The sequence below is a fragment of the Sphaerodactylus townsendi genome, linkage group LG07 (genome assembly GCF_021028975.2).
Source record: "Sphaerodactylus townsendi isolate TG3544 linkage group LG07, MPM_Stown_v2.3, whole genome shotgun sequence".
In the NCBI taxonomy this organism is placed as follows: domain Eukaryota; kingdom Metazoa; phylum Chordata; class Lepidosauria; order Squamata; family Sphaerodactylidae; genus Sphaerodactylus; species Sphaerodactylus townsendi.
Genome location: NC_059431.1, coordinates 68,052,572 through 68,072,284, shown reverse-complemented (window position 1 = coordinate 68,072,284; position 19,713 = coordinate 68,052,572). Strand labels below are relative to the sequence as shown.

At 38.8% G+C, this 19,713-nt stretch overlaps 1 protein-coding gene across 7 annotated transcripts in view; it reads right to left on the bottom strand.

Annotated features, from left to right (window-relative positions):
* Positions 1-19,713, bottom strand: part of CDC14B (cell division cycle 14B) — a 67,125-nt gene that overhangs the window by 15,204 nt on the left and 32,208 nt on the right. For 6 of the 7 annotated variants that reach the window (XM_048503669.1, XM_048503670.1, XM_048503671.1 and 3 more), the window contains exons 5-12: positions 13,112-13,188; positions 10,773-10,839; positions 10,173-10,235; positions 9,711-9,798; positions 9,257-9,487; positions 3,748-3,886; positions 2,539-2,692; positions 1,351-1,448 (exon numbers count right to left, since the gene is read on the bottom strand). In XM_048503669.1, the coding sequence (XP_048359626.1) occupies positions 1,351-1,448; positions 2,539-2,692; positions 3,748-3,886; positions 9,257-9,487; positions 9,711-9,798; positions 10,173-10,235; positions 10,773-10,839; positions 13,112-13,188 (917 nt within the window). Of the gene's footprint in view, positions 1-197; positions 344-1,350; positions 1,449-2,538; positions 2,693-3,747; positions 3,887-9,256; positions 9,488-9,710; positions 9,799-10,172; positions 10,236-10,772; positions 10,840-13,111; positions 13,189-19,713 lie in introns of all 7 variants that reach the window. The other variant, XR_007245073.1, reaches the window with a different exon arrangement.

Below are 19,713 nucleotides of genomic sequence, written 5' to 3'. Positions count from 1 at the left end.
AAAGGAGAATTCTAAGATGGCTAAATCATGACTTGTTGATCTAGTACATCCTCTCTCTAAACAAGCAGAATAGGTTAAATAAACCTTTGCATACCCACACAAAAAAGGAAGACGTGCCAGTAAAAAAAATTGATACATGCATTTTGCAAAAGAGGCAAAAAGGTGAGCTACTGCAGAGAATGGAACGGGGCACTTACACAGTGGCTCTCTCAAGGGGGGGTCCTGATGGAACTATGTTCTTAAACCATTTAGACAGAATAGTAGGTTGGGCAGAAGGGAGCCACACAATATCCACCAGATGATAATGCTACCCAGGACAGAGACCAGAATAGCTAGGAGACATCTAAAAGGGGTGAGGGTAGGGAGGAAGAGAGGAACATGAATTCAAAATGAAATCAAGAAACTTAAAGCTACTGGCAGAACATTTCAACCAGTGGTAGTTTAAAAAACAAAACAAAGATTGCTAACTTTAACTAGGGAAAATATTTCCCCTCTCTACTTCAAGGCTATGCTGCTCTTTCTGGCATACTATTTTACCTTTCCTTTAATTTATACAATACTTCCACAAATTGTAAATGATTCTACAAATCATTTTCCACCTCAAAAAAACCCTGCCATTGAAAGAAATTAAATCTAGAATAATTAAATATCATTCAAAAGACCTCTTTGTTTAATTTATTTTACAGTCTCTGCAGGAGGATCAATGGATTAAATTACCTCTGCTTTACAGATGCGTGTGTGATTTAAGGTCAACAATATGCATACACTTTATACAAGAGGTAGCAAAGGGGACTATATTACTTTTTATGTTCAAAACTGAAGTTAAGACACACAGCACACAGCCTTATTTCCAAACATAACACACATTCAGAGAAATTTGTCAGCTATTTGCTTTCACTCACACATTGCCAAGTCCATCCTATCTAAGAACTAGTTCTAGCAGCAACTCTGCTAAATGATAAACAATAGAAAATAAGGTTCTTCAGGGAAAAACATACGTGTAAATATTAAAACCAATCTAGAATAGCCTTTTAATGTCACTGATTTTATTTTTTTAAAAATACACTGTGACAAAGGAGATTGTAGGCACTGTCCTAACATTCAAATTTGAGGAAGCACTTTGTGATGTTTAGCTGCTGGACCTGTTAAGATAGAGGATGCATAACTTGCTGGTACAGAGAAGACCGCTTATTGGTGGTAAAAACATCAAACAAGCAAAGCACAAGACTAAGATATTGCAGCAAAAGTTAGTGGCAATAAATTCATCTACACTTATTATGAACACATACTCTGGTCAGTTTGCAAGAAAGGGGCTTTGGCATTTATAGAAGCATAGTAAAGTTAACTTACGATAGTGGAATTGAGTTTGCTTTTGCCTGCCTTTTACTTTTCACGGCTCGAAGCTTATCCCCTTGTGTAAATGTGTTTGTTTCATCTTCATCACTGTACTGTAAATAAATGGCAAGCCATTTATATAGACATATAATTATTTATATTCACATTAAACTCCAAAGGCTTACTTTCAAAATATTAAATTTAATATATATATATATCACAACTGATAACATTAATGAATATTTCATGCTGTGTCAAGAGATTTTGTTTCAAAGGGTAGTGTGTTGGTCTTCAATAGAACTACTAGATTTGAGTCCAGTAGCATCTTAGATCATATGATTTTTGGAGTATAAGCTTTTGAAAGCCAAAGTTCCCTTCATTAGATACCAAATGGAGCTTTGATTATTGAAAGTTTATAACTCAACAGTGTTGTTGGTCTCCATGGTGCTACTGGACTTGAATCAAGATATTTTGATATAAGCATTTAGCACTTCTTCATTTACACACTTGAGGTCCCCTTTACATTGAGCGTACATTCCCTTTGGGTTTGATTCTTGGTTACACATGTGTTTTTGCCTCTTCAGAACTCACTGCACCCACACAGCAGAATCTCCTTGCAGTTTCCAGAACCAGTTAAAGTGTGACTTTTTGTCTCCCTTCACAGGGAGAGTAAAGGACAGCAGTGTGTTATCTGTTTTCTTCAGGTTTTCCTGATCCTCCCAATCTTTTTCCATCCACATAGGAGCAGTTACACCCACTCTTTGGGCCACCTTTTAAGGAAGATCAGAGGCACTTCTCTTTTTAAAATTTTAATGCTGTAGGTATAGCAGCAGAGCGATAGACCACATAAACCAATTTTTTAAATATAAATCAGCAGACAAATGGAAACAAGAAGGAAGGGGAATGGGCAAAATTGTGGCTCAATTTGCTTTGGTTGCCCCTGCTCTTCAATGAGTAAACAGAAAATGCCACATGCATAAATGGCCTAAAGACATTTATTTATACCCAAACTTCTACCATGGAACATTCTTTCATTTTGATATTAATTGCATGTTTCCTGCCCCAGCACACTACCCCATTCTTGTATTCGTACTAAAAACACAGAAGAACATACAAAAGGAATCCATTGACTTTTGTTTTTATTATGCTATTTTAGTAAATAATTTAGTAAAGTTAACAACAGCACAACTTTCGGGTGTTTACCAGTTCAGTGTCTTTCCTGTTTGTCCTCTCATTCATGGAATCATTAATTGAAATGTCATCTACTCCTGACAGGATTTTTGTAACTGCAAGTTTTGAGTTCTTCCTTAACTTTGAACGGAAAGAATCACCTTCCATCCAAAGTTCTGATTGTTTCCTATAAAGGAAAAGGGGGAAAAAGAGCTACCTTAGTTAGAAGTCAGGTGATTTCAATGTACAGTAAAAAAAATTAATTGCCTGGCACTTGTGTATTCAGAACATTCAGTTAACTGGCATTGCCTGAAGGGTGTGTACATGTCCCCTCCTGCCTGCTAGTTCAATGCCTGAAGTCAGCACTGCCAGACATCTTCATCATCAGGTGCCTCCTCCTTTCCCCTCAGCCTCTCTGAAGCTGAGGAAGCCATCTCTACTAGGGGATTCCTGGTCAGCTGGCCTACTTGTCTAATGTGCATAGATGACTTCCTGCAGGGGAGGAAAGGATTCCTGCAGGTGTGGAGGTTATTAGGATTGTTTTTGTTTTATTTGGTACCCCACCTTTAATTTGTACCCCATTTTTATACAGAATGGGGAACCAAAGCAGCTTACATTGCTTTCATCTCCTCCAATTTATTCTCAGACAACTCTATGAGATAGGTTAGGCAGAGAGTGTGCGATTGGTTCAAGGTCAGTCAGTGAGCTTAAAACCCACTCCAGTTTCTGAGGCAGTCAGGGTTGGCACTGCTGCCATACCACTGCGAGAGGGCTTCCAGACATTGTGAGGACACAACTAAAATGGAAAAAAAACCAAGCTGCCTGGAAGCTCTCCATAGAGCTTAATCTAAAGTCACACCCGCAGCATCCCTGGCCCTAAAGCCTGGTAGAAATTGACTAAAGTTGGCTCCACCTCTCCCCCCCCCCCCCAGAACACTTTGGCCTGCCACCTCTGTGCCAGCATCCAATCAGATGTCAGTTTTCCTCTGCAGCATTGCTCACTCCCAGGTTTCACCATCATGGAGTTAAGGGGTGCCCGGCTGCTAGCACCTTTGCCCTCTCTGCTGGCGGAGGTGTCTCTTGTGCCAGTGGAGGGGGCAAATACATCAATGTAGCTTGGTGCCACACCCACAGCCCATTTGCCCCCTTGCCCATAACATGGCTGGGGATTTGAATCCAGGACTCCCAGATACATGTCTGACATTCAGTTACCCAAATATTCTTGTACAAAGGTCTACTTACTCTAAAAGGAAATGCTGCTGTGAGCCAATCACAGAGCCAGGTCGGCATATTCTAATCCAGGCAATGCTTTCAGCAGCAGTCATCCTAAAATGTTTCATAATATAACATCCTATAAGGGTGCCAGTTCTACCAAGTCCAGCTGTGTAAAACACAAACCAAATATTTTCTTCAGTCTTTTGCGGGAATCATCCATTCAATTTTGAAAAGCAACTGGACACAATGCAAAATTGGTTGCCACTATTGTTAACCAGACCAAACCATGTTGGTTGGGGAGCTCAGTTTCTAAGACGACAGTGTCTCTGCCAATCCTGTCAACCTTTGGGGTGATCTAGCAGTGCAATGACAAGATGGGGTACCATTTGCTGCTTTGGCTCAGTGTTACCCATAAGGACAAGAAAACCTGTCTGGACTAGCCCTTACCAATATCAGCCTTGCAAAATAACCTGCCTCACCCTCTTCCTAAAGGATTAATGAAGAGATAATACTCCAGCTTGAGAAAGTCAGTTCCCATCTCCATCCCTAGTCTACAAGATTCCATGAAACAAAGAGTATACTAATATGACCATCAAGGAATTCCTTCCATCCAGTCTTCTAATACTAATCTCATTTTCTAACTTCTGACTAACCTGTCCCAACACCATCTTCATTTACATTGGCATTGTTTAGAAGTGGTGATTGTGTCAGGTTCCCTCTCTCTCTGGACACTTCTTGGCTTAGAACATTAAGTCTAAGTGTCAAACATTAGTCTTAGGTATCCAGCACTTAACTTAAGCATCTACCACTTAAGTACCCTTCTCTTGTCTCTTCTCTGGAAGATAAAATCCTTGGAAGACAAGATTCAACTCTGTTAATATGGCTAGAGGGTCTAATCTTCCCTACAAATTAGCTGCCCATTCTGCAGTCAGTGCCCAGTACTTTTGAGTCAGCCTTTCAGTTACACTGCATGCCATCTGCTTTCTACCCTGCTTCCTTGGATCCCAGTGTGGGCACTGAACTCTGCTTTTCTGGACCCCCATCTTCAGGAACAAGTAATTATGGCCTTTATTCTCTCGCAAATCCCTCACTTTTTCATAGCTATCTTCTCAACTCTATATACATCCTATGACTGTCTGAACTCTCTGTGTGCTTTGATTTGTGTGCTTGTATATTTATTATTTTTGCTTTCTTAATAAAATTGTTAAACTTTTACTCCATTCTCCTGCAAATTTCTTGGGGAGACCCATCTCCCCAAAAAAGATCTCAAACTTAACCAGCCTCTCACCACTAATTCCCCACTCTAAAAGGGGATAGATCCCATCATTTCAGGTAATACTATGACCTACAGTTTAGATGAGGTCTTTACAATAATGGCACCCCCATCATCAAGCCATTATTGTGGGGCTTGATAAACTCTCTGTGTACCCAGCTAGGCCCTTCAGATCATTTCAGTCTTGTATCTTACAACTTCCCCTATGATCAGATGAAAGAATCTTCCCTCTGTAAGCAAATACAAGCAGCCAGGGCACTTATTTAATGGTGCAAATAATTTAATGGTGCAAATAATGACCATACACAAATAAGAGGACACTACAACCTAATATTTATTTTGCTTAGTGTGGGTTAATTCTTCATACTTGTTTAACTGCTAACTCCAAGTGGTCTATAGAACAAATTAGAAATAGAAGTTTATTTGGGTCTTTAATCCATCAAATTAACATAATCCATATCTGAAAACAATAAGAGCAAATGCCTAAAAATGTACCAGATATAAAACTACATTTCAGGAGAAGACAGAGAATTTGTTTCAAATAAAAATGGTTTTGGAAACATAACTATGAGCACTGGTAGTCAACTTTTTAACACGCCAAACAAAGATAATTCAGTCCATAGCCATGAAATGAAGATCAGTTTGGGTCTGAACATGCTGATTACCGTTGAAGTACAGTTGAACGCAGGCTCTCTGAAGATTTACAGTACAATCCTAAAAAGAGTTAATACTCTTCTAAATCTCTTGGCTTGAATTGCTTAAAACTGTTTAAATTGGTAAACAAGAAGCAAAAAAAGTGACAGAAAAAGAATCAAAAGTCTAAATGAAGCATTGAATCAACTTGCATTGAGAACTGTTATAATAAACAGTGTAAAGAAATAGAAAAAACAACAAAAAAGAAAAGGAGATCTGTTCCACAACATCCAAGAAATCAAAATGAAGTTTAAAGCACAGATAGGCATGCTGAAATATCAGTATGGAAATATCTTAACGGAGCAGGGCAAAATAAAGAAAGGGTGGGAACAATACACTGAAGAACTATACAGAAGAGATAAAAGGATGAGAGATTCCTTCCAAGAAGAATCTTTTGAAGAAGAACCTACAGTTTTAGAAAGGAAAGTAAAAGCTGAACTGACAGCAATTGGGAGAAGCAAATGATCAGGAGCAGATGGAATATAAATAGAGTTATTCCAAGCCACATAAAAAAGACCTTCAAAATCTTGATAAGAGTACACCCACAAATATGAAAAACAAAACTATGGCCAACAGACTGGAAATAGTCAATTTATATTGCAATTCCCAAAAAAGGGACATCAAAAACCGCAGCGATTATTGAATCACTGCATTAATTTCTCATAAAAGTGATGCTTGAAATCTTACAACAGAGACTGTTATCATACATGGAATTAAAAATTCCTGATGTTCAAGCTGGATTCAGAAAAGGAAGAGGCACCAGAGATCATATTGCAACCTCATGATGATTACTGGAGCATACAAGAGAATTTAAGAAGAGAATCAGCTTGTGCGTCAAAGATTTTTGATTGCATAGATCATGAAAAGCTATGGCTGGTTTTTAAAAAATGAGTGTGCTATAGCATCTGATTATTTTGATGTGCAATGTGTACTCTGGACAAGAGGCAACTGTTAGGGCAGAATATGAGTAACAGAATGGTTTCCAATTGGCAAAGATGTCAGACAAGGATGTATTTTATCTCCCTATCTCTTTCATCTATATGCAGAACATAGTATAAATTAGATTTAGATGAGGGTGTATTGAAAACTTCGGGGAGGAGTATTAACAATTTGAAATTTGCCAATGAATACTACATAACTGGCAGAAAATATTGCAGACTTAAAATACCTACTGGTGAAAGTTAAAGCAGAGAGTGCCAAAGCAGGACTACAGCTGAACATCAAGAAGACAAGAGTAATGACTACTGGGAAATTACTCAACCTTAAGGTTGACAATGAGGAAAGTGAAATTGTTGAAGACTTTCTATTCCTTGGCTCTATTATCAATCAAAAGGGAGACTGCAACCAAAAAATCAGAAGGAAACTGAAACTGGGAAAGGCAGCCATGAAGGAGCTAGAAAAGATTCTGAAGTGTAAATATGTGACGCTGTCAACCAAGATCAAGTTAATTCAGGCCATAGCATTCGCTATGTATGGGCGTGAAAGTTGGACAATGAAGAAAGCAGACAGGAAAGCAAATTGATTCCTTTGAAATATGGTATTGGAGGATGGCTTTATGGATACCATATAAGTGGATTCCAGATCAAATCAAGCAAGGTTGGAGAATTGTTCCTAGGAACTAAAATGACTCAACTGAAGCTGTGGTACTTTGGTTGAGAAGACAAGAGTCACTGGAAAAGACAATATTGCTAGTAAAAGCAGAAGGCAGCTGGAAAACAGAAAGACCCAACATGACACGTATTGATTCAATGAAGGAAGCCATTGAACATAAGACCATTGCTTTCAGTTTGAAAGACCTGAGCAAGACTGTCAATGATAGGGCATTTTGAGGGACAGCGATTCATAGGGCTGCTATGAGCCAGAAATGACGTCACAATATTTAATACTACCAGGCATGGCACCTGCCTTCCGTGGTATCAAACCTTTCAGGCTTCAAGGCTACACCTGGTCAGTGGGAACATCCTTTCCTATACCTATCTGTCATATGTTAATGGAGTAGTTGTTCTCAATTTCTGTGCTTGGTAACATAGCTAAGCAGGCGACCTCACCTTGGGCCTGCAGAAGGGGGGAGGAACGGAGGCTTCAGGCAGAAGACTATTGCTTGGTTTTGAGACACTCAGAACTCCACAACAAAGCTGTTAACACCTTGTTGTTCTACTAATCTATGGGAAGATAGGAGGGGGTGTTTGAGCGGAAAAAAGAGGGAATAAATGTGTTTGCAGGAACCAGAATCCCCAGATCTGGCTTCCTGCAGTTTGAGTCCTTGTGACAACCCAATAAAGGCTACTGATTTTATATCCTGAGTCAATTTATTGAACGTTATACCATGACCTAACATTTGTTGTACCAAGACCTAACAAATACACACAAAATCTCTGAAGCTCCAACTAAACCATATTTGATTAGCAAGCTCCCACAAATATGGAACTTCTAACTGCTTTTACAGATAGTTTGATCAAGGGACAAGGACCAACTCCCTTGACAATTCCTTGTAAATTCCAAATGGAGGAGATTAATCAAACATCCTTGTTTGTGGTGCAACTCAATAGATAAAGGAGATCAAGGAGAGTTATATATTCAAGGAAAGCAAGTAATGTGGACCATGCCAGAGTTTGCCAGGTTTCTTTCTCTTCTTTACATGGTAAATTTCCCTGGGGAGGGGTTGGCTTTTAGGAAGAAGCAGCTCTTGCCTTTAAGAAAGGCACAGATTTTTTTTTCCAGAGATATCATCAGATATCTTGGAGAAGACACACCCAGGAACATGGTCTGAACAAAGATGGCAGATAAGATGAGGAAGATGGTAAAGACAGCCCAAACAACCAATACATTAAAATATTGCAGCTTCTCCTATTTTCATCACAGGGACAAATTTTAGATGTAGGAAAAAAAGGATTCCATTTTTCTTTACTTTTTTGTTTAGATGTTGTAGTAAACTGATGTTCAACTGTATGCTTTTACTTGTATTAAATGCTGGTTGCTTATACAACTGAAGATAATTTTGATTTTTAAAAATTTTGGCTCATTCCGCACATGCAGAATAACGCACTTTCAAACTGCTTTCAGTGCTCTTTGAAGCTGTGCGGAATGGCAAAATCCACTTGCAAACAGTTGTGAAAGTGGTTTGAAAACGCATTATTTTGCGTGTGCGGAAGGGGCCTTTGTCTTGGCAATCACACAAAAAACTCCTCTAAGCTTGTCACATACTTACCAAGGTGCAAGGGAAAGGCAAATAAATAAATAAATAAATCCTGCTCTAGTTGTGAATATCCGTAACAAATGGGGTAGCCAAAAATCTTCCACATCTCCATGGTAGTTTAGAAATAGAGGAGGAATTTGGTATTTGAAACAGAGAGCCGGCTACAGGTCACCAGATTACAAAACCTCCATTGCCTTGGTGGTGGAGAGTATATTCTAATTATGCAAGGGAATGTGCATGACAAAGCAGGATTCCTTAGTATGACCCGCTGAGTAAATTCTGCATTCGCTGAGGTAAAGAACGGTAGCTATGTGATCTGCTTTATCAGAGTGGTTGCTGTCACAAAAGTTTTGATACTACAGATTTTGACTTACCTTTGCAATGAACTGCTACAGCACCTTCAGCATTTTCACAAATATTTAGGAACGTTTGGACAATAGTATCAGTAGGTATACTTCCATCTGCAAAGAAGAGATCGTAATGTTCAAAACCTGCTTCCCTGAATCTTTTAGCATCATACATCCTCTTGTTCAGGCGAACTATAGTGGTAACATTATGCCTTCTGAAGTAGGGAAAATAGGCCTCGGGAGCATGATGTGGGTAACCTGAAAGGAAAAAAGGGAAAGAAATGAAGAAAGTTAGTTAGTGAAAAAGCATATTTATATGTGAAAAATGATATTTAAAAAGCCAACAATTGTGGAGGTGGGAGGAGGATAACAAATTCCACATATTGTGTGTTTGTACTTCTAAAGCTCAGATTTTTTTAAAACAGATATTACTTAATAAATAGCCATTAATTGTTTCTGTCCCATTCCCCTTAAATCATACCATTTTCAGTTCTACTTCTTGAATGAGGTCCGCTGAAGGCAAGAATTTTTTTTGGTATTATCCAGTTGAAATCTCCATTTTCTGCCTTCTGTCAAGGAAATTAATACATTGTTTATTTAATTCCTAAAGCATTCTACCATTAGTCATATTTGTGTAGGTGAACAAAGTGAAGATGACAAGGAATGCTGATGTAATTTTGTTTTGGCAATACAAAAAGTCTAATTCCAATTTTGTCTGTGACTATAAACCACATGCTCTCACACTGTCATGCGACAGCCTTCTATTAAGTATATTAAAACATCTTTTTGTTATTTACCTTACTTTCCTTGTCTCCACATATTTAGATATAGACTCTCTTGAAAACAGAAAAAATCAAGAGCTATAAGTAATGCATGCCGATTTTATGCAAAGACAGTCTCAGAAGTAATTACAACAGTACTCAGCAATGAGAATGATGCTTACTTCATAATGTTCATATTCTTCTACATCAAATGTACTGAAATCAAGGAACCCAAACTGTAAAGCCTAAAATCCATGAAAGAGACAGAGATAGAAAAAAATTGTTGAATGAATAATGTATTTTCAGAACAATTCAATGAAACACATACATGGAAGGCACTGATGGATTGTAGTTGTCACTTGTGTTTCCTTTCCCCAGCAGTCCCTTTGACCACCAGAATGATGAAAGAGGGAAGTGATTTTGTCCAGTTGTTCCTGCTTACTACAGTGAGCTGACTCACGTGACTCTGTCCATGAATTATCTTTCTAGGGGGTAAAAACAACTGCTGGGGGAAGAAAGATATGGCACAAATCCATGCGCATTGGTAGGATAAAACCCACTACTTATTTCGTCTGAATCAAAACTTTAATTCTATATGATTTACATATGTGAAGCATTTCGTACATTTTGAACAAGTAGCCACTATATAAATACTACTACAAGCAGCCTTTGCTTTGGTTTTGCCTTTTTTCCTCTAGTCAGTAACATTTTACACTAAAATGATCTGAGTTCCATATGGCTCCCAAATTAAATCCACTGCCAAACAGAATAATTTTACCAACCTTGTTTATTGCATGAAAGCAGTCAAGCAGTGTTAGATGAAAACTGCAGGTACCAAATGCAGCATCCCTGCAAGGCATACATAACTGAACTCATTTCTGACAACTGGAACAAGCAAATTCAGTTTCCAAAGCAAAATAATGTAAAGTTTTTTGATACAGCTATAATACAGTATGGGTTGCATCTAGGAGAACCATGAATAAAATGAGTGCATAGTTTTTGGGGGTTTCTGCCATTTCCCCTACCCAACTGCAGCTTCATACAACCCCAGGAAAAAGTTTATCCAGATACTAATTGTTGATCATGAAATTTCGAAAGTGAGTTGATAAAGAGTTCCCTAAAATGTTTGCAATAACTACAACAGAATAATAATTATCCCAGTTTCCCCAGCTTCCATCATGTTTCGGTACCTCACCAATAAATGGAATCCAGGGAAAGGATGTACAGCTGAAAGGTTGAGTTGTGTTCTTCAATGTTCAATGAGCCCTTAAATCCTTGCTGGTAGAAAGTGCCATTAAGTCACAGTTGACTTATGGGGACCCCCATAGGGTTATCATGGCTAGAGAAGTTCAGAAATGGCTGGCCCTGCAACCCACACACATTGGTCAGCAGCAGCACCTGGCAGCAGCATGGTCAAATGCTTCTCAGGGCAAAGTTGGTCACTTCACAAAGGCTGTTGCAGCTAGATTTGGGCCACAGGGTCGGTTTTTCACCTGCCAGCTGGCCCAGGAATCCATGCACTGCCCCCTTACTACCCCAAAATTTCTCACCACCTCCATGGTGCTGCCACTGCCCCCCCCCCGGGGGTGGGGGTGATAGAGCCCATTTTAGGAATCTCTTCTCTAAACTATAGATCAAATACCATGTGTATCGCTTCATCTATATCAGCGGTTCTCAACCTGTGGGTCGTGACCCCTTGCCTAAGATTCTCTGCATCAGTGTCCTCCATCTGTAAAATGGATAAATGTTAGGGTTGGGGGTCACCACAACATGAGGAACTGTATTAAAGGGTGGCGGCATTAGGAAGGTTGAGAACCACTGATCTATATCTTGTGGCTTGTTACTTTGTTTCTGCAGTCTAGATTGTGCTGCAACCTCTGGGGTGGCAAGGCTTTTTGCAGAAGATAGTACTTGAGGCAGGGAATTTGTAAGGACCCATAACACCCTTGAGTGTTTTCATGGGCTCTGTACTATGTGCTGAAGCTTCTTATTTTAAGTGCTGGCAACCTTATCCTAATAAAAGTAATGATGCCTTCCCTCCTATGTGGAAAAAAAGCACTGCAATTGGGGTGAACATAACCATAGAAGCCAAAAAAGAAAAGAAAAAAAACCATTAGCCTCCTCTTACAATATTTGATTTGGCCTCCATCCACAATAAGCTAATGGGGTGGAGTATTGCATCTCTGGGTATACACCCTCACACATGGCCCATATGACAAGAACTCTGCTAATGTAAATATTAAGCTGTGTAGGTTTCATGTCATCAAGGATAGGCACAGTAGGTTTCAGTTCTGCATCTTCTGCCCATGTTTTGTGTATCAGCAACTCAAATGCAATATACAGAATAGTTGCTCAAGCCCTTACCAATAATACTCATAAACAAGTGTACACTGAAACTGCCTGTTACTGTTTTACCCTACTGATTTTCCAGTACCTGTCATTTAACTAATTGGTCCTAAGAAGTGGAGGAAAAGTACCAAAGTATACAGTAACTCTAACAAAACAAAATAATCAAAAATGGCTGAGCAGCCAAGACTTATTTTACAGAAAGGAACAGGAAGAATATGCAAGTGCTAAGTCCTTGGTCAGAACTCTGAGAACCACGGTGCTAGTTCCATTTGCTCAGGAGGTTTAGGGTTATTTTTCTTAAGACAGCAGTTCCCAGTGACAAAATGCTCTGGTCATCCAGGGGAGGTCCTAGGTCTGTGGTGGCGAACCTTTGGCACTCTAGATGTCATGGGCTACAATTCCCATCAGCCCCTGCCTGCATGGTCCTAGGTAGTTTGTGATAATGGCATGAAGAGTCAGCAAATCAAAACAGCTAGCTCAAGAATGCTACATGAGTTTAAGTGGCTTTTTACTTAACAAGTAAAGTTTTGCTTAGCTACTGTAATCTGTTGAGTAAACCACCCAAAGGCTGCATGTTTTTCCAAGCAAAAGACCTCACCTTACCCTGAAAATGAACTTTAAAAGGTTATAGGTCATCAGGAATTTCCATGCAGTAGATAGAAAAAGACCTTAAATGGCTAGGAAGCTAGTTTTCTCTCCCCAAAGAACAACTTCAAACCAGCATTGTTAAGGATAGGTGGAACTTACACATGTGCTTTTTTGTTTTTTTTACCTGAATGGAAGATATGCTGTGTTCCCAGACAATAAAAGCCTGTACGCAGTTTCTGGAGATTCTCCCAGATAGATTATCTATTTAAGAAAGAGAAAAAGAAGATGAGATATTCTTATGGAACTTTACAGAAAAACAATTATATTTTGCTAATAATTTTTTTTCCTGTAGGCATGGTATAAAGCAGAGAATATGATAACATGCACACAACATTACAGAGGATGACCAAGCAAAGTGGATATTACAGAGTATTTGTGGCCCCTACATAAAGCCAGGATTACAATAAGCAGAACTCAAGAATATAAATATATTAGGACTCCAAGCTCCAAAAAGCATTATTGTAACAATTGTAGCTCAACATCAGATATTTATTTTAAGAGTCATGTCAATGTTTACTTCGTGAGTGGCAAAGCTGGCCCAAAATAAAGCTAGGACTTGCCAATCAGGAATTTTAGAATTAATTTTTTTGGCAAAATCAAAAGCAAAGCAACAGCATGGGATATAGCAACCAAAGCCAAGAGTTGTAGTTAATACCAGACCAATCCATTTAGACATCGTTTCTTATTAAGTGTTTTTATCCAGCAGTAAAAGTGACACGTGGTTTGCAAACTCAGAGGCAATCATGTGGTGGAAAATGCCATCAAGAAGCAACTGACTTATGGCAACTCCATGGGGTTTTCAAGACAAAAGACATACAGAGGTTGTTTGCCGTTGCCTGTCTCTGTGTCACAACCCTGGATTTCTTTGATGGTCTCCAAGTTCTAATCAGAGCCAAGCCTGCTTAATGTCCAAGATCTGACAAGATGGGGCTCGCCTGGGCTACCCAGGTCAAGGCCAGTGGTGACCATATCACACCTATAATGAATCAATTAGGTCTCAGACTGTAACAGATAGCCCCCATTTGGCTTAAAAGGCTAGACTTCTAACAACTGTATCTCTGAATAATTTGCTTTACACTGCAACAAATAGAACTTCTGGCTAAGCAAGGTTAGTAGTGTTGATATGCACAGCAGAAAATAGTCATAGTCTGGCCTCAGCCCCCAGTCAGCACAAGATGCAAAGAGTATCTGCATCACCATACTACTTATCTCATATTCTAATAACAAAGTTGGCCAAATGTGAGAATACTTAAATCTAGTGACTAGACATGTGAACAGGCAGGGCAGAGCTTTCTGAAAATCTGAAAATGCCCTAGGTTTGCAGAAAAGTGTGAAATCTTTTTAAAAAAAAGCATTAGAGGTTTTAAAAAACCCATAAAACAAGCATGTGTAATTTTAAGCAATAGATTTCCTCAGTGACTGTTGCTTGGCAACAACAACATTCCAGTCTGGAGTTCAGCAAGGAAAAGGCAGTGTGAGGGGGGGCAGGGTCCTTTCCAGGGTTGTTTTGACCTTTGAGGGAGGATTTATTGGGACAGTGATTAGCCAGGGTTGCCAACTTTAGGTTGGGAAATCCCTGGGGATTTTGGGATGAACTCTGGGGAGGGCAGAGTATTGGGAGGAAAGAGGCCTCAGGATATAATGCAAGTCTACCCTCCAAAGCAACCATTTTCTTTAGGGGGACAGATCTCTGTTGTTTGGAGAGCAATTGCAATTTTTGCAGAACTCCATGTCCTACCTGGGTTTTGGCAACCCAGTTTGTATGACTCAGCTAGGCCTGGCTGCTCGCTACTATTCAACAGCAGCCAGTGTAGTATAGCAGTTAATTAAGAGCTTCAGAGTAGGTTCTGGGAGACCTAGGTTCAAATCTCCATCTTTCAGTGGAAGGTCACTGGGTGGTTTTAGCTTAGTCATGTCCTTTTACCCCAACCTAATCTACCTCAAAGGCTTGTTGTGAGGATTGAAAATGATGTAAGCTGCTTTTGTCCAAACTATGGAGAAAGGTGGGTTATAAATGAAGCAGATACATAACAAATATAGTGGAAGATGAGAGGCAGGTAAAAGGTAGGTTGGTGAATGGCTGAGAATGACAGAATAAGGTAGGGAACTGGGAGAGTTATGGGTTGCCAGAAGGACAGAAAAAGAAAACAGTGTGAGAAGGGGAATACAGGGGAAAGTGATGTGCCCCTTTGAGAGTTTCCTGCCATGTAAGTTGGCCTGGGTCAGTAACCACCACCAGACAACATGGGGGGGGGGGAGGGGAGGAGTTAGCACTCCAATGTGCTTGTTAATTTTTAAGATTTCAGACTTTTTTTACAAACCTAGGGCATTTTTCAGGTTTGTAGAAAGATCTGTCTCATCTATTCATGGCTCCAATTTTGGATTTAAATATCTCTGTTTTCTGGAGTTCAGTTGTAATTTGGGAGATCTCCAGGTCCCACTAGGAGGTTGATAAACCCAGGCAAAAGAATAAAAAGTTGCAGAGAAACAATATATAAATATGTATTATCAAAAGTGAATACAAAATATCTCTGCCTAGGTTGCTTCTGCACATCCTTGTGTATTCCCATATATGTTATATTGTCATTGTTACTGTATTATTGCTATCTTATTATGAAATGTTATGCTATTGTTGTTATGTAACTACCATTTAATGTCATTATTGTTATGAAATGTTATATTAATATTGTTGATGCTGTTATAAATTATAAGTTGATTAATTTGTTATTAGCTGTTAACCTGATAGTATTATTGATTATAATTGAATTGCTGGTTTGTGGGGCTAGTGAAATTGGTTTTGTTATTATGTTCAGATCTACTGTACCAGGGGCTGATGGGAATTGTAGTCCATGAACATCTGGAGAGCCACAGGTTGCAGTTCCCTGTACTGTATTATTATGTTATTGTTTTTTATTATGTTGTGCACCGTCCTGAGCCTCCGGGGGAGGGCAGTATATCAATTAAATATCTACCGTATATAATTGAGTATAAGCTGACCCGAATATAAGCCAAGGCACCTAATTTTACCACAAAAAACTGGGAAACTTATTGACTCGAGTATAAGTCTTCGAACTTGACTCCGTAGCAGCTAAAAACAGAAGATTTGGGAGCAAGATGAGATAGAGTTGCTTAACAGAGTTTGCATTAGGAATGAGCAGCTTTCTAGCACTCTTGGAACACAAATGAACCACTGTTTTTTCTCCAGTGTAGAATAATTCTGGGATTCATGGCCATGCCAGCCTAAACTTTGTTCCAAAGAAAGTCTTTGTCTTCAGCAACACCAGTATTTGGCATTAAACTGCTGTATGAAGAATTGTATTCATCTAGAATGCAACGCACCAATAACCCTTAGGAGAGAAATGCCTCTGTTTCTTCTCTCTCTCTCTCTCTCTCTCTCTCTCTCTCTCTCTCTCTCTCACTCACTCACTCACTCACTCACTCACTCACTCACTCACTCACTCACTCACTCACTCACTCACTCACTCACTCACTCACTCACTCACTCACTCACTCACTCACTCACCCTAGTTGTAATGCTATGCAGGCTGTCCTTACAGCTTGTTTTTACACCTTTCTGGTGAGTTAGATAAAAAGCAGCAACATGCTTACCAGATCTCCACAGCAGCTCCAGCTCCAACCTCCATCTTGGAATTACCATATATACTCAAGCCGAGGGGGGCTTTTTCAGCATATAAAATGTGCTGAAAAAGTCAGCTTGTACTGGAGTATATGTAATCTAATCTAATAAAACAGAATTTTTAGGACTAAAATCATTTTGTAGTAAAACAGGACTTACAGAGACAGTTCACATAAAGTATTTGAAGAAAGGAACATATATCATGTACCTTATTTAAGTTCCTCAACAAATGTATATTAAAAAAGTAACAAATGCTATGCAATTTAGTTTTGTACTCCTTTTTCAAAACAACTGTATTCTTCCATTAGATAAAACAAAAGCTAAAGTCACTGCCAAATATATAATTCAGTGGCTGCAAGTCTTGATTATCCAATTAGCATTCCCAAGGTAACGTGACTGTACACAAGGCTATTATAAATTACATGACTGAATCGAGCAGGCTGGCCATGTTTAAAGAACATCCAGATCCTGTTTTGATGAACAGATGCTACACATTCAGCAACACAACAAGCTATTACTGTGAAGGAGAAGTTCACTGGCTTTGCACACTGGCACTGTCAGTGCATCAAAACAACAAGTGTCCCAAGAAGTATAAAAATTAGAGGCCTCATGCAACAACAGTGAACATTAATAGACACTGACAAAAAGTTTTAAAAGGCAATTGCATTAACACTAAGACGCTGTACATAGCACTGTCATATACATGAGTAAACATCTACTGTAGCAACATGCAGGCAGACACTGATCATGTCTTTTAAAATGTATTTTAAAGTGGCAGCTCCTCTTTGCTTCTCCAGAGGTTGCTTCTGAAATTTAGGGAGGGTGGCACAGAGAACATATACAGTTCTACAAAAAAGCAAGATACCTGCTGTAAATAAACAGTCCCAATTTTAGCTATAGAGGCATCTTCTAGATCAGAACCCATGAATGGAAATTTCTGATGATGCTAAAGTATTGTACAATTTATACATAATACACTAACACCACCTCTAGAGTGAAGAATCTCCAATGTCAGCATCACAGGAGGGCAGTATGAGAAATCACATTTCTAATAGGGAAGTGTGTAAGCAACCCTCACAAATAAAGGAGGTGGTGCTCACTCCTTCCTTATGGTTTTCCCAGGACTACCTACCATCATAGTTCAAGATGACAGCCACCTATAATGTGAGAAACGAGACATGTGATTGCACACTCCCTCTCCCAGACCTTCCCTGGTTGGGTAAATTCTCACTGCACATCATAATCAAATGTAATATCACAGAAAGCTGGTGGATTCAAAAGCAAGAAAAGAAGGTTGCTACTGATTTTTTAACAGCTAGCTAATAATAGATTGGCACCAGCTGCAAGTCACATCTTTAACTAACATTTCCAAACCACCATCAGTGTGCCACACAATAAATTCCAGGGGAGTTATTAATGCAGTTTCAAAAAGTAAGCAATGAGACATAAAAAGATTTGCAACCCCCCCAATCTAGAACAAAATAAGCCCTCAGTACTCAAACAATTTTGCACCCAGCTGTACATTTCCAAAGATGATACTTTGTCCCTCCCACTATTAACCCCCCTACTGCATGGGTCCAGTGGCCCCCAGGAAGAAGAAAATAGACAGGGAGAATCAGTGCGCAATAATAGAAGAATTTCTCACTTGCTGAAGTAAGAAAATCATATGTGCTCCATAGATTCCGCAATCATAATGTTTTTAAAACAACCATCTTTTCCTTACAACAAGAAAAAGGAGCAGCTCCCAGAGAAATGCAGCGGGGTACAGTGGGGAGCTCCAGAAATCCCTATTCTATACTAAGGCACAAAACGTAACTTAGAAATGCTTAGAACAACACTGCAAAATAAATATAACTGACGTTACCTAGCAAATATAAGAATGTAAGGTAATTTAAGTGCAAGAGAAATCAAATCTTCAGTACTACATGAGAGAATAATGTATCAGCCCTTAGGAAAATGAAAGATAACACCACTAGCTGAAATATGCATCCAAAGAGAGGGAACGCATTATTAAAAACAAAACAAAACAAGAACACAAACCACCACCAGATTTTGAAGAAATATATTTTTAAACAGCATAAGTAGTACAAAACCCAGTGCAAATACTGCACATTAAATATGTTAGCATTATTTCCCATGCACGAGCTTAAAAATTAAAATTCATATTTATTCTCATACATTTAACTGCAACCACTAACAGAGAAGTTAGATGTTCAAATTTTCATCAGAACAGTTGCTCCTGCTGCCAAAATTCCATCTAAAACAAGGTTATGTCTAGAAACACTGACAAATTGAACCTAAGAAGAGTTTTAAAAAGAAAGAAAGAAAAAAATAAGGATCACAAGAGGTGAAGGAAACTGCTTACCCTGAAGGAAGAAGATGAGAAAATAAAGTACACAGAGATGAGTCCTGGAGAAGATGACCTGAATTATATCAATTCTTGGGGTAGGACCCTAGAAGGGTAGCCCTCCAAAAGGACATAATTAGAGCCAAGCCTGAGAAAAAGAAATACTGTTACTAAGTTAATGCAGGAGTGGGAAGGAAGAGCTGAGGGACAGGAAGATCAGGAGAAAGGAAAAAAAGAATGGAAAGTAAACCTGGGTTTAAACTGACGAAGGAAGATAGAAGACAAGAAGTTCTCTCTCTTATTTCCTGAAATATTAGAGAGGATCAAAAGCACTCATTACAGAATACAAAGAGTAATATGAAAGACTACATAATACCAGCTTTATTTAGCCATAATTATTTATTCAAATTATGGGAAAGGGTGTGTATTAATTATTTAAAATAAGCAAATCAAAACATTAATTTCATAGTTCAGAATAACTAATGTTACTACTTTGCTGAATATTCCTTATGTCCTTTATACAAACATATGCTTCTAGACTGATACTATTCTGATCAATTTATGGCAGAAAGTATATCAGAGACAAATTCAGATCACTATTACTGGGATTCAATATTGTTAGCGTTACTATTTTGGATTATTATTGCATGACATTGGTTTGGCATTAAAGTTCATATCTAGGTAGTTCATTAGTTAGATCACACAGGTGGCTTAGATCATCTGTTCTAACTTTTTGTGAGAG